Source organism: Podarcis muralis, chromosome 4, assembly GCF_964188315.1.
Source record: "Podarcis muralis chromosome 4, rPodMur119.hap1.1, whole genome shotgun sequence".
Classification (NCBI taxonomy): domain Eukaryota; kingdom Metazoa; phylum Chordata; class Lepidosauria; order Squamata; family Lacertidae; genus Podarcis; species Podarcis muralis.
In genome coordinates, this window is record NC_135658.1 from 28,942,081 (window position 1) to 28,956,999 (window position 14,919).

The window sequence follows — 14,919 nt, forward strand, 5'->3', positions numbered from 1 at the left end:
TGGGGCGACTAAAGCAAACCACCAAAGGTTTTGGGAAGCAGTCAATACGCTAATGGACAAGGGGCCAACCACCTTGGTGTCACAGCAGAAAACACCTGGTCCTGTATCCCAACCAAACAGACTTCGTATTTGCAATGGGATTCACAGAGGGCCTCCTGATGAACTGCCATATTTTCCGTCTATAAGACGCCCCCATGTATAAGACGCCCCCTATTTTGGGGGACTCAAGATTGTCACCATTCCACCCTCAGCACTATCTACATATAAGATGCCCCCTAATTTTTGACATTATTTTTTAGGAAAAAAACACAGAAAAATACAGTAAGTGGGAGAAAGAGGTCTTTCAAACTGCGTGCCCCAAAGCATTTAGGGATTTGTAAGTAATGTTTATGTATTTGATTCATAAAATTTATACACCTCTTGACTGTAAAAAAAAAGAGCCTCAAAACAGTTCACAAAGAGGGGGGGAAAAACAATAAAATTATTGGATGCCTTATTTTTCACTAGCTGAAATTTGCGAAGATTATTATTATTATTCAGTTCATTTCTATACCACTATATATTTTTAAGAAAAAAAATCTCAAAGCGGTTCAAAACATCAAATAAAATAATCCAGAATAAAACATTATTGAAGGAAGTCAAATATAAAGTATACATTCAAGGCAACACAATTATCAGGGAACTAAAATGTTACCTTCAAGATTTCAAAATAAAACATGACAAAGGAGATCAACTACAGAATGCACATTTATCACAGCAAATTTATTTCAAAAGAAAACATTAATAAGGGAAGTCAAATATAAAATATGCATAATTAACAAGAGAATAACATACTGTAGGTTTTGTATCATTTAAAAAAACATACTTTTATTTTAAAGTTTATTATTGTTTATATTTTGAATTAGATCTATATAGGGGCCACCAAAATCTTCTAAATGCTTAGGGGCTTCCATGATCTGAATCTGGTCCTGCGACTACCTGTTTCCCCAGAAGCAAAACAGGGTCCACAAGCATTCCAAACTGAGAACATGGTCTTTAAGGAAAGTACAAAATAGGATTGTACCCTGAATTGCTTCTCCTATTGACCAAAACAGTAACTCTGTTTTGCCTGGATGAAGTCTTAAAAAGATTGTTCTATCTGCTTTGGAAGATGGTGAATGTTGTTGGTTCAGTGCTGAGGCACTGAATTGAACATGATGCCCTCCCCACCAAGAAGACTACCCCTACAATTTGAGAAAAATGGAGCAGTTGTCACATTGCCCCCAAAACTTACCTTCATACAGTTGTGCATACTGTGGGAATCCAGCAGCTCGCAACCAGTCACAGGCCTCCTTCGCCTCAATTTCTGGGTAAGAAAAAATGGAAAGTTTTAATACTGAGTTTGATGCCTTTGGTATTTTTAGGCCACAATTAACAGAAATACAGCTCACAATGTAAGCAGTGTGCATTGAAAAATAAGGTTCTGTCACAAATGTGACAGGACAAAGCATTTTGATTTTGTATCTAAGTGAATTTTATCTGTATCCTTTCATACTAAATTCAGTTCTGTTTTTAAAAAGTCAGAGCCACTAATTTTGGATTTAACAAAATAATAATAATAGGCTTTTCATGCCAATAATGTCATAATTTCAGCAACCTGGAGAGAAAACACATTTTGCTCGATAAAACCACGCAACTTCCCTATGATAGACCTATAAGTCCAGGGCTTTCATGGATTCTTTATTAGGTCACATAATTAAGATTTATTTATCAAACCTATTTTTTTTAAAAGTAACTTCCATCACTCTCCTGTTAGTACAATGAGTTCTCATTTTGACATCATGATAAATCATCAGACTGCACTTGGACATCATTAAAAATAACAATTCATTGTGATGGGAATGAGCTGAAGCAAGCCTTGGGCTCAAGTGCTCTCTTTCCCCTCTTCCAGCCCAGTCAAGAGGAGGGATTCACAAACATTAATTTCATTTTTTTAAAACTGCAATGTAATGTTATGTCTGAACCCTAAACAAATGGTTAATCTGAACTACGGTTGGTTGAAACAAACCAACAGCATAATCAATAGTTTGAAGTTGGCTTTTTCAAACAAACCATAGTTACAATTAAACAAGTTTGTCAGGCAAAACAATAAACTGTGAGGGCTGAGGAAGGAGCTTATTAGTGGCTTGTTGTCAGATTATAGCACCTGAGAGCAGTCTACATGACACTCTTAACAACAATGTACCTCTTAACTGCCACACACCTGAGAACTGAAAGGGTGATGGCTCCACCATGATCCAATATTGTTCATTACATATTTGGCAAAAAGATAAAATGTGCTACATCATCATCATGATTATTGCATTTATATTCCATCTTTTTAAATCCAGGCTTACGGAACAAATAAATTGTACAATTCCCAACAGCTGTATCCATAGTGGGTTATATTTTAGGTTCCATTTTTTGTCACATCTGCAAAGCACTCTTGTGTTTAACATCTAACTTTTGTGTGGCTTGCAAGTAGACTTGGGTATACATGAGCAATTTTTGGGCAGTAAGATTTATTAGACTGTAAGCATATGGGTAACATCATGTCTCTTTTAACTTTTGTGCAGCAATTGAGGTATAAGAATAAATAACGATGAAGAGTAGCTGGGAGAGGTAAAAACTCTTGTAAAACTTTATCAACACTTCCTCTTTTTAAACCAAAATATTGTTATGTCTCCTTTCAACCAGTGCAACTAAGTGACTATGCTAGCAGAATGTGTCTGTGTGTGAGAGAAAGAGAGTCCATGGGGCTATTTTAATGCACACAGCTAGGAATCAGTGAATCAATAAAATGTGTGAAAGAGTCTCATCCCTGGACCGATGAAGGATCCACACCAAGTAAAAGATCCTTGAGTGCTGTCACTTGACATCACAAATAGTTCTATCAGCATGCCGTGCATCACATCTTAAGGAGTGTGGAGTCAACCCTGTCTCCTTTGAACTAGTGCAATATTGGTCCTGCAAAAGGAGGTAGGAAAGGCTTTTAACAAGGATATGTGATTGAGCCAAGTGGCTTTGCTGCATTTACTTTTCTACATAGGGTTTTGTTATTGCTGTCAAAAATGAAAATCAATGCTTGCTTGTTCCAAAGCAGATACAGTGGGGGATATTGTAAGTAGGGGATGAGATTTCATGTCATTGGAACATTTCCATAAGTGCATAGGCATCTCTGAACAACCACATGATAACTTGTAGTGCTGGTTTTTTTAAAATAAATAAAAAATCACATATAAACACCTCAAAGGTTAAATTGAAATGAGTGCATGTATGTTGTATCATGCACGCTCAATTGAATCCTGGTAATGAGATTTTCAAATACTGAAAGCATTAAAATGATTTCACACCCTGCGATGCAATTAGTAAAACAATGATTCAAAGAAATATGACTTCCAAAGCGGCATTTCTGTTTGTTCTTGGACCCTTTGCAGAATGTAACAGCACCAGTAGGACTCCAATAAATGCAGCAGTTTGGTTTTTCTTAAACCCTCTTTCGTTGTGACTCATGGGCAGCCAGGCCTCCATTGTAGCTGTCACTGGGCAACCATGTACCTATCGGTCCTTTATATAAAGGAGTTTAGAGGATATTCACGCAGTCTTTTGCCTCTTTAAAGGTGATTTGTGAATGGAAAAATAACTATGTGTGCGCACGCATAAGCTGGGGCAGAGGAGAAGTGTTTCAGCTGTATTAATTCCATTTTACTCAGTTCCTTAGGAGAAGAAGAGAAGAAGAAGAGTTTGGATTTGGTATCCCGCTTTATCACTACCAGAAGGAGTCTCAAAGCGGCTAACATTCTCCTTTCCCTTCCTCCCCCACAACAAACACTTTGTGAGGTGAGTGGGGCTGAGAGACTTCAGAGAAGTGTGACTAGCCCAAGGTCACCCAGCAGCTGCATGTGGAGGAGCGGGGAATCAAACCCGGTTCATCAGATTATGAGTCTATCACTCTTAACCACTACACCACACTGAAGAGTACATGTCTGGCAGAGGTAGACACAGTATACCTGCCCTCACCAACTTGGTGTCCTCTACAATTTGCTGTACTACAACACCCATCATCCCTGACCACCGATGCTTCTGGCTGCGGATGATGGGAGCTGAGATCCAAAAATCTGGATGGCACCAGACTGGTGAAGCCTGCAGAATACAACCCATTAGCTCCCCTCCTACCTCAGTATCCTTTCAAGCATATACTTCTATGTTAACTCAGTATCTGAACAAACACGAGCCCAATAACGCATAAATGGTTAACACACTAATAAAGACAAAAATCTGAATGGGCCTGAGAACTCAAGCACTTCAAGGGATGGTAAATCAAATGAAGGCTTCCCAACTGAGAAGAGCTACCATTCTAATCAACACTACAATCATTTCTCTTAAAAGCATCCTTAAGCTTAAATTGGTTCCCTTGGATACATCCTGATTATGCAGATTTCCCAGCTAAGACTACAGTATTGAGACTGCACATTTATGAGCCACAACATAAAAAGCAAATGTGCATATTCCTGTCTTGGGAACAGTAATGGGTCCCACCCCCCACCCCTGAAAAAATATGATGCAATAAAACATTTGCAAAAGCAGCAGGATAACATAAGGAGTCTCTTTTCCCTACATTTGTTTTATGTAGACTTTAGTTACAGCATCTGCTCTGGAAAATCCCAGTTCCAGGAAGCTTCAGATGATAAGCCTATGGCAATGGGGCCTGGTGTCCAATGGAACCAATAGGAAGACAGGGAGATCAACAGGAGGTGGAGACAAAGCGAATGACAGGCAGGGACTATTGGGCAATAGGATGTTAGGCAGTTGGGGACTGGCAAAGGGCAGACTGCAGTTGGTGGGGCACTGCCCCATTTGTCCTACCGGACCAGCTTCCTTTGGCCTTGGGATGGCTGTGCATTATTTTTAAGGTTTGTACAGCACCAAGCAATTTTAGGCACTTTATGTTATTATTTCTGTAAGATCCAAAACAGGATAGGCAACATTTTGCATTGATTTAGGTTTGGGTCGCAAAAATGTCTGCAAGCTACCAAGTCCCAAATAGCTACTACACAGATAAAAGAAATGTACTTAGTGATACACTGCTACTAAGTTTGGCTTCCTTGGCCTTCATGTTTCCTATTTTAGTGTTTCCTATTTTTTCAATTCCTCCCATAAGAGCTCAGAATGCTTCCTAAATTATGTGATCAAGTTTATTGGAAACAAGAGGGGTCTTGATGACACAGTGTTGACTTTGTACAGAGGCTCGGCATTATACATTATTAAAGTTTTAATCATTCCCATCCCTTGTGGCTATTAAATCGGCAGAATGAATCACCAGAGTCTCAGTTTAACTAGATATGAGAAATAACTCTTCTGTCTGTATTGTGTGCTGAAGAATGCATATTCCACTTGTTCTTTCATGGCAAGATCATCTACAACAGCAGCAGGGAGGGCGGGCTGGATTCCCTCAAGGGCAATTTCTGGGGGTATAGAAAAGGGATGTGCAGTCTGACCTTTGGACAAGATATTCCAAGCTACATCCTGGCCAAGCAAAACCCAGAGACTTTTATATCCACACCTCCCTCTATCTTCAGCCAGGTAAGCAAAAGGCGCTTTCAAAATTCAAGGACACCACCTTAGGCAAAAACACTTGAGGGCACGGAACAGGGCTGGCTGGGGGTATGGCCTGAGGGGAGAGGTGTCTGGATACAGGAGGGCATATGGTGGGCTGAGGAGAACCCCAAGGCCTGGAGGGGCACATTTGGTCCCTGAGCCTGATGTACCCAACCCTTGATCTACAAAACAGAGCAAACATTTGGTTGGCCTGCTATAGTTTACCAAAGTGCGGTCCTTAGAATGCTTGGGAAAGGAGTCAGCTCCCCATCTTGGCCAATCAGTATTAGCCAGACTGATACTGTAACTCAGTTCTGAATGACCTATTGGTCAAGGAAGAGCCTAGGAACCTTAACCTTGGATAAAAACTCCACAACAAATTGCCAGGCTGAACTGGAGAGACTCATCTCTTCCTGAAACCCTCCCAGTGACTGCTCCTTTATATGGTACAATGTTTGCCCTTGTAAGCCACTAAGATAAAGCCGATTCAGTCAACTTTATAACTTAGCCATGTCCATTAATGTCCTAGCAGTTCGAAAGCATGTCAAAGTGCAAGTAGATAAATAGGTACCACTCCAGCGGGAAGGTAAATGGCGTTTCCGTGCGCTGCTCTGGTTTGCCAGAAGTGGCTTAGTCATGCTGTACGCCGGCTCCCTCGGCCAATAAAGCGAGATGAGCGCCGCAACCCCAGAGTCGGCCACGACTGGACCTAATGGTCAGGGGTCCCTTTACCTTTACTCTTGAGTAAATCTTAGTTGAAGACCACCCTTATTCTGGAAACCAGCATAAGAGCTATCTGATTTGCTTTAAAGAGAGAACCCAAATCAGGATCTGTTCATTTCTGAAAATATTAGTGCTAACTCGGCTAAATGTTTTTCTTTCTGACTATAACACACCATTATTTCAATAGGAGCTTTAGTTATTACCACTGTATTTATGTTAACAGTGTTAACATTTCAAAAGGGGCAAGTACTATTAGTGAGGGTGGGGAATCTTTTCTTAAAAAGCCATGGTAACATAATGAATTCACATTGACTTTGAATGCTTTACACTTTTAGAAGCAGAACCACATCAAACATTTGCAGTTAGCTTTTTTGGGTGGGGGGGTTACAACTTGCATTTGCAGCATTTGTAATGCTAATAGTCACCTCATCATTAGGAGGTTAGCACATAAGGCAGCAGTAATGTTCAGATTAGGCATAGAGGCAGCTACAGTACCAAACCTATAATACGGAATTTAATGCATGTCTTCCTTCATATGCTAATTAAGGGAGAAATATATTAAATTCCACTTTTATCAGTCTGGTGGTGCTGACCTTAAAGCAGCTATTCTTGGACAAAGGAAATGCAGACTGAGAGTCCAAAATGCTAAATTACAGCTTAAATCTTCAAGACTGAAATAAGTTCAATCTTATCGCCTGTTTCCTCAGTGAATACTTTTAATATATCACTACAGGTGCTACTTAAGGGACACGGGTGGTGCTGTGGGTTAAACCACAGAGCCTTGGACTTGCTGATCAGAAGGTTGGCGGTTCGAATCCCTGCGACAGGGTGAGCTCCCGTTGCTCAGTCCCAGCTCCTGCCAACCTAGCAGTTCGAAAGCACCTCAAAGTGCAAGTAATGCTAACAGTTAACATTACAAATAGGTACCGCTCTGGCGGGAAGGTAAACGGCGTTTCCGTGCGCTGCTCTGGTTCGCCAGAAGCGGCTTAGTCATGCTGGCCTCATGACCTGGAAGCTGTACACCGGCTCCCTCAGCCAATAAAGCGAGATGAGCAATGCAGCCTCAGAGACGGTCATGACTGGACCTAATGGTCAGGGGTCCCTTTACCTTTACCGGTGCTAATTAGGTTGCCAATACCAGGGTGTTTGTATCATCATCAACTTGGAGCTCACAGTGAATGGTCACTCCACTCCAGTGGCATAGCATGGGGGGCCCCAGGGGGGCTGTAGCCCTGGGTGCAAATTTCAGAGGGGGCACAACCAGGCTCCCACACACAGGCACTGACTTCCATGGAGATCCCTCACCTGGCAAAGGCAGCTGAGTGAGTGGGCACAGACAGAGGGAAGCGGGCAAGGGGCAACCCCAGTGTGGCACAGCCCAGTGCTCCTCAGGGGCCCTGCTTTGGGTGCAGTCCTGTCAGCACTTACTACCAGAGTTTGCTGTTCGAGGGAGTGATTAGTTTTGGATTCACTGGCTGACAATCCACTTCTGGGCCTACTTCAAAGTGCTACCGCTCACCTTTATAGCCCTAAACAAATTGGCCCTGATTTCTTGAAGACACAGCTTTTCCCATACCAACCCTGTTACAGTGGTACCTCAGGTTACAGACGCTTCAGGTTACAGACTCCGCTAACCCAGAAATAGTACCTCAGTTTAAGAACTTTGCTTCAGGATGAGAACAGAAATTGCGCGGCGGCAGCGGGAGGCCCCTTTAGCTAAAGTGGTACCTCAGGTTAAGAACAGTTTCAGGTTAAGAACGGATCTTCGGAACGAATTAAGTACTTAACCTGAGGTATCACTGTAATATGTTAAGATAATATGCTCATGCCCCCTTTTTTGGCATAAGAAAATGCTACTTCCCAAAGAAGAAGAAAAAATAGGCTAGCACAAAACCAACTAACCAACCAAACATGCTAAAGACCCCCCAGTCATGTGGACCTTTTCAAAATAAGTATAGGCAAAGGAATATAATGACTCTGAATCTGTCCAGAACTATGGGGCCATGAAATAGAATATGGCTGGCAGAACACGCTGAAGATGTGAGGAATTCTGTCTGCAGCAGAGTGTGTATCTAAGGATTAATGAGCAACTTGGAGGAGCTGACAGCCTGAGGTACAGCCTCAGGCCATTAACCATCTACAACAAATGGCTGTTGCGCCCCAGGAAATGATCTGTGGGAAGGTTATTAAATCTATTATAAGAGGAGTAGAGGAAGTGGACATGGGAGAATGTATAGGCGAACTGCATGGCGGTTTCTTCTGGTAAGTACAAGGAACTTATTTCTAGATTGATGCGGTCCATATTGTTCAACAGGATTCCTGGAATAATTTCTCAAAACAAGATGTTGAAATTTCTCTTACATGGTATCTGAAGTTAATGGTTTGGCATCAATCCAAGAAAAACACATTCCTCTTCTTCAGCGCATTGTTATAATGTACAGCTCCTAAAGTGTATACATAATATGACCTAAAGTGAATGAAAATTGCCATTGATGGCAATGGAGAGACTCTGTTTCTTATGCTCGGTAGTTTTAACATTGTACAAACTTTGGTATATCCAGTTGAAAACAAGCATCAAACTACACACCAGTATAGAGACAAAAATGTAGGGGCAAAATGACATTTGAATAAATTGATGTATTTCGGAGTGAAAACATATACTAAGGTCATCTGCTACAGGGATTACTGTATTTTTCAGTGTATAAGATGCCCCCGATTTTTTTTAACCCCAAATTAAGAAATTAAGTTGTTTAGCTTTTGGGGGGAAGCCACTTCTGCCAATTGATCACCTGCCTGCCCGCCACTGCCAATCACACACCTCACCGCAGCTACCAATTGTCTGCCCGCTTGCCGCCACCAACAGCCCACCCACCCACTTGCCACAGCCACCAATTGCCTGCCCACCTCACCACAGCTGCCAATCACCCGCCCAATCGCCGCTGCCAATCTCCTGCTTGTTGCTGCTGTTAATCGCACGTCCCCCCTCTGCATTCACTATCCGTGTGTATAAGACGACACCCAATTTTTGCCTAATGTTTTTTTAGGAAAAAGCATCATCTTATACACGGAAAAATACGGCAGCTGAAAGTATTTCTCAATGAAGACAAAGGTCTTCATTTATTCATCCCCAATGTGTTAAAAAATTATAGCTACCACTTAAGAAGACCAAAGATACTACTAACCCAGGTGTGATAATGCCAGTGCATTATTAGTAGTTGACTAATGAAGCAAACCTTAGAAGACCGCATTGCATCTTCAAAGATGCAGTTCTGCCCAATTTCCTTGTCTTCCCAAGAGGACACTGCAGGAGAAGTGGTTGCAGCATCATATAGGTGAATAATGGCATCTAATGCATCTAAGGCTGGCCAACATGGTGCAATCCAATATGGACTACAATTCCATCAACCCTTCTTACCATGGTCATATTGGTTATGATGTTCAACAACATCTGGAGGGCACCACATTGACTTCCCTTGATGTAAGACAACACTATGCTTCCAGTTCAGACTCTCCTTCCCAGTCAATCTCCTCCCCTCCTCATCTGTGGTGGTAGGGGAGGAGTAGTACCTCTGGGGGACATGTCATGCTCTTTCTGGGGTAGTTTGTCTACCTTTGGTCCCCACCCTTCACTCAGCTCTCATGTGGGGCTCCTGGAAGCATGCGACAGTGGCCACACCCTGGGAACAGCTTTGACTGGTTGGCTAAACCAGGGGAGGGTAGCCGATGGGTCTCAAACCTTCATTGGGCTAAGGACTCCCTCTGCATGCAAATACAAGCTCTGGTGGGTTGAGCGGATGAGACCAATAGTGGGGTCAAGAAGGCAGTTTCTGCATGTGCTGTAGAGGGAATTGCTTGCCAACCTGGGAACGTAGTCCATCTAGGAGAAGGAAAACTCTGATCCTAAACCTCCGCTGCTTTGCAGGATATCTTTGGGAAAAGAAAAGGTTAAGGAGTAAATCCTACACAAATCCAGAGTGGAGTCCCTAAGATAGTCGGATGGCGCCTTGTACTCCTCCTTCTGGCAATTCCTGCAGTCAAGCTAGTGCCAAACATATTACTCTGCTTTCCCCTGGACCACATCAGCAAGGCCCAGAGGGGGTTATTGTCTCCTGGGCAGCCCAGGTCCTCCATATACACAGCCCAGATTTGCACCCCAGGAAGATCACTTCAGTGCTGCTAACAAAGCGGTTTGACTTCACCCCCGGAGGCACACTCCGTTGTCTCTCAAGACAGACAGATGCCAACAACATACACACACACTTAAGCAAGTAATGGCCAAAACACTGAGCTAAAAATCAGACCAGGCTACAGGCAGATGGAATGTATATTACAGTTGTGACTACTCTGCTGTGTAGTGTTAAATCGAGTGTGGGGACCTTGAACCTCCAGATGTTGCTAAACTGCAGCTTCCATCACCCCTGGCCATTGACCATGCTTTCTGAGGTTGATGGGAGTGGTATTGCAGCAATACTTAGAGGGCCAAAGATTCCCCACAATTGGTCTAATTGATAACCTGGGGTGGATCTGCATGCAGGAAAAAAACCACTATAAATTAGTCAGAAATTAAATCATTATAACAAAAGGAAGGAAAACCCTATGGAAAATCACATAGAATTTTTTTTTTACTCTCTGGCACCATCTGGTGTTGCATGTTTATAACACATTCAAAATGCTGTTTCCTTACTAATGTAGCCGAGTCCTGCATATAATGGAGCGTATGCAAGAAGGTACACACTTCATTGGGGACTTGTGAGAGACCTGAAGCCAACATGGATTTTAGCCAGCGGTCTGTATTTGTGCCTTCAGCTACAAGGTACATGGCATTTCAAAGTGCAAGCCTATGCATGTCTACTTGGAAGTAAGTCCCAGTGAGTTCGGCGGGGCTTACTCCCAGGTACAGGGACATAGGACTGCAGTCTTACTGCCTACTTTTCAAACGTCCTCTATTGGGGCTTCAAACACACGAAGGCAAAAACACCTGCTTTTCTTGCTGCCAAAGTTAAATGAAAATGAAAGCTAGTGCCAAAAGGAGGCTGATATAAGTCAGATTAACCACGGACTAAAAAAGAGATCTGGCTGTGTGAATGAGCAAATGACAGCTTTGCTGCCTGCTGAAATTGCCACATGGTCAGAGCTGTGAATTGGTATTAAATTGGGTGCTTCCATCTTGAAGCTAGGAAGACAGCAAACCTACTTCTATTTGTGTTTGGCACAAAATTTGTTTTTAAATACCGCTTTTGCCTACATCACAAGGAAATAACTGCTCCTGGAATGAAGGTGTATACTTTTGCCAAGGCCTGTACCTTCTGATTTCCTTTTCTGTGGGTTTGATAAAGTTATCTTCTCTCCCCTCCCATGAACCCACCACCAATTCTATAAAAATCTGCTTAACAACCACTATATTTACTACCCCTATGGAAATTGCTGCACTTTGTACGATTGGCATTCCCTGTAGCACTGCTTGCTTCCTTGCTGGAGGGTAACATTTTCTGCAGAGTTAGGATTTGCTAAGCCTCACCGTATGCAATTGACAGGAATATGCAGCCCACTGCGAGATGTGATATAAACCTCACAGAGTAGTTCTAGAGTAGAAATGATACAATAAATACACCTACCGTATATAAGAACACTGGATAGGCAAGGCTGCTTAAAAAATATCTATCCTGCTTAAATGACTCAAAGTTACCTTGGCTGAATTACCTTGCCACCTTTGCTCACAGCCCCCAGAGCTACTGTTTTATCAGGCTGCTGTCATGTCTTGAGTCAGAGGCTGAAGACCCAGTTCCGGGGTCTGAACCTTCTGTTGGACAGCAGTAGTCCACTGAGGCTGACAGTCAGCAGGGCCTGTATGGCCTCCCCAGTACCTCCCTGGTACCTCAGTGGTTCAGGAAGCAGACCAAGGAGGAGGCTATGGAATGGCTCAGTCGGTACAGGATGAGACTTACTCTCAAGCATCTGGTTGGCCACTGTGAGAACAGTATGTGGGGCTACATGGACCATTGGCCAGTATACCTGAAGGAGCGTCTCCACCCACATCGTTCTGCCCAGACGCTGACGTCCAGCGCTGAGGGCCTTCTGGTGGTTCCCTCACTGCGAGAAGCAAAGGAACCAGGCAGAGGGCCTTCTTGGTAGTGGCACCCGCCCTGTGGAATGCCCTCCCATCAGATGTCAAAGAGATAAACAACTACCTGACATTTAGAAGACATCTGAAGGCAGCCCTGTTCAGGGAAGTTTTTAATGTGTGACATTTTAATATATTTTTAATCTTTGTTGGAAGTGGGCGGGGTACAAATAAATTAATATTATTATTATTATTATTAGCCTGATCTAGCCGGCTCTACTTATACTCTTAGTCTGGTGCGGGGAGGGTTTAACAAGGCCCAATCTGCTCCCAAACTTTATTAGAACAAATTGCTCATTTGGAGCTATGTATAAGGGACGCGGGTGGCGCTGTGGGTAAAAGTCTCAGCGCCTAGGGCTTGCCGATCGAAAGGTCGGCGGTTCGAATCCCCGCAGCGGGGTGCGCTCCCGTTGTTCAGTCCCAGCGCCTGCCAACCTAGCAGTTCGAAAGCACTCCCGGGTGCAAGTAGATAAATAGGGACCGCTTACTAGCGGGAAGGTAAACGGCGTTTCCGTGTGCGGCTCTGGCTCGCCAGAGCAGCGGTGTCACGCTGGCCACGTGACCCGGAAGTGTCTCCGGACAGCGCTGGCCCCCGGCCTCTTGAGTGAGATGGGCGCACAACCCTAGAGTCTGTCAAGACTGGCCCGTACGGGCAGGGGTACCTTTACCTTTACCTTTTATTGTCCTGCAACTCCTGGCCCTCCTTGCTGCTGTGGGGGGGGGGCAGTCTTGTGGATTCCATTGAAGTCTCCCTACCTTTATCTGCACAGTCTAGGTGCTTCAACACAGATAACTGAACAGAGAAGGGAGCAGCAACACTGACCAGTCTAAAAACACAAGTGGGAGGCAGAGGTGGTCCTCTTAGGCATGAAATACTGCCCTCCCCTCCATGAGTTACTGAAACTAATAATGCTGCCCGTTTATCTGCTAATTATTAAGCCCCATGAGTAACTTTTCTTTAGAGAACTTCAGGAGGCTGTTGGAATGAAGCTTCCTTTAAAGGCCAGGAAGGTGTCTGATCTGAAGTTTGCTTCAATAAATCCCAGAAAGGACTTGCCTTAAATGAAAGGGAAGGGCAATGTTGTGCATATCTTCCTTGCTAGGAAACCAGTTGTTGATTTGTTTTCATCAGAATTGTGTGCCGCATGATTTCAATCTACAATCTCTAAGTTAGCATGATAAACAGTTTGCTAAAACCACAGGCTCCGTAATGGTGTCTTTGTCTCTACTTGCCATCCCCCTGAGTTGCTTTTTTAGACAACCTTTCCCCACTAATGCCATCCACAAAAACAAAGCACCAAATACCAAACATTCCTCATAGGGGATACACAAGTCCAAGCCCAAGGCATACAATGGAATGAATGTGGGTTTTGTCCCCTGACAACAATTCTTGTAATTCAGCTAAATGTTCTTAAGAAAACACTATTATATTTAATTTCCAAGAAATGTGTGCGTGTGTGTATTCTGGGTATTATGTCCCTCTGCGTAAAACAAACTTTCATTTAATATATGCATTTTTAATGACCACTTGCCCACCCTTTCACTCTTCCTGCCTATGTCCTTCCTGTCTTACTTCCTCTTTCATATGCTACCCTCTTCCTTGAATTTGCATTTATTTCTCCTCTTCCTCACATTATCCTCACAACAGCTCTAGAAGGCAGGTTAGGCTGAGAGACTGAGTGTTGTGTCTGAGTGGAGAGTTAAACTCTGGTCTCCCAAGTCCTAGTCTAGCTCTCTAACCACTACACCACTCTGGTACTCCTTGACATCAATAATGTGGTGCTATCTTGGTACCTGCTCTGAAAAGCTAGGAGAGGCATTCCAGATTGTTGAAAATGCTGTCTGTTCTTGCCTCTCTCTGCCTTGAAAAAAATGCCTAGGCAGATTGTTCCTTCTTGACTGTTTGCTAGGGGACTACTACTACTCAGATGAGCAGGGAAGGGTGCCGTGAATGACTGGTGTCTCGTGGAATAAAACATCTGATGGATTTGCTAATCACTGCATTAGTTCTAAAATTTCAAATGTTTGGAATGTTTCATATTTCTAAGGATTATTCTGACATCATTCAGAATATGCAAAGAGAGCGGCCCAAACTCGTCTGCATGGATGGCATCCTTCTAACCCAAATCTTGGATGTGATGAATGAGTCAGGAATTCTGCAGGTTAAAAAGTACATTATTGTGTTAAATGTATTTAGCTGTTTTGCAAAGTGCTTATTGGATTGCACAGGACTTGAGTGGCGTAGCGAAGCAGTTGACTTTGATCTTGCAAACATAGCTCTTGCGTTGGTAGATCAAAGCAAATCGTTTCTCTGCCCTTGCCAGCTTTGGATCACATGAATTGTCAACAATATTGTTTGGGGAAACCAAATGAAGGTGGAACTGAGAAGAACAAAGGCAACCGGACATTAGAATTCAAAGCAAGAGAAAGGGGTATCAGTCCCCAAATCTAGAGTCTTT

General features: G+C 43.1%; 1 protein-coding gene across 6 annotated transcripts in view; it reads right to left on the reverse strand.

Annotated features, from left to right (window-relative positions):
* Nucleotides 1–14,919, reverse strand: part of STARD13 (StAR related lipid transfer domain containing 13) — a 218,240-nt gene that overhangs the window by 43,229 nt on the left and 160,092 nt on the right. For all 6 annotated transcript variants that reach the window (XM_077927137.1, XM_077927138.1, XM_028726488.2 and 3 more), the window contains one exon: nt 1,274–1,345. In XM_077927137.1, the coding sequence (XP_077783263.1) occupies nt 1,274–1,345 (72 nt within the window). The remainder of the gene's footprint in view (nt 1–1,273; nt 1,346–14,919) is intronic.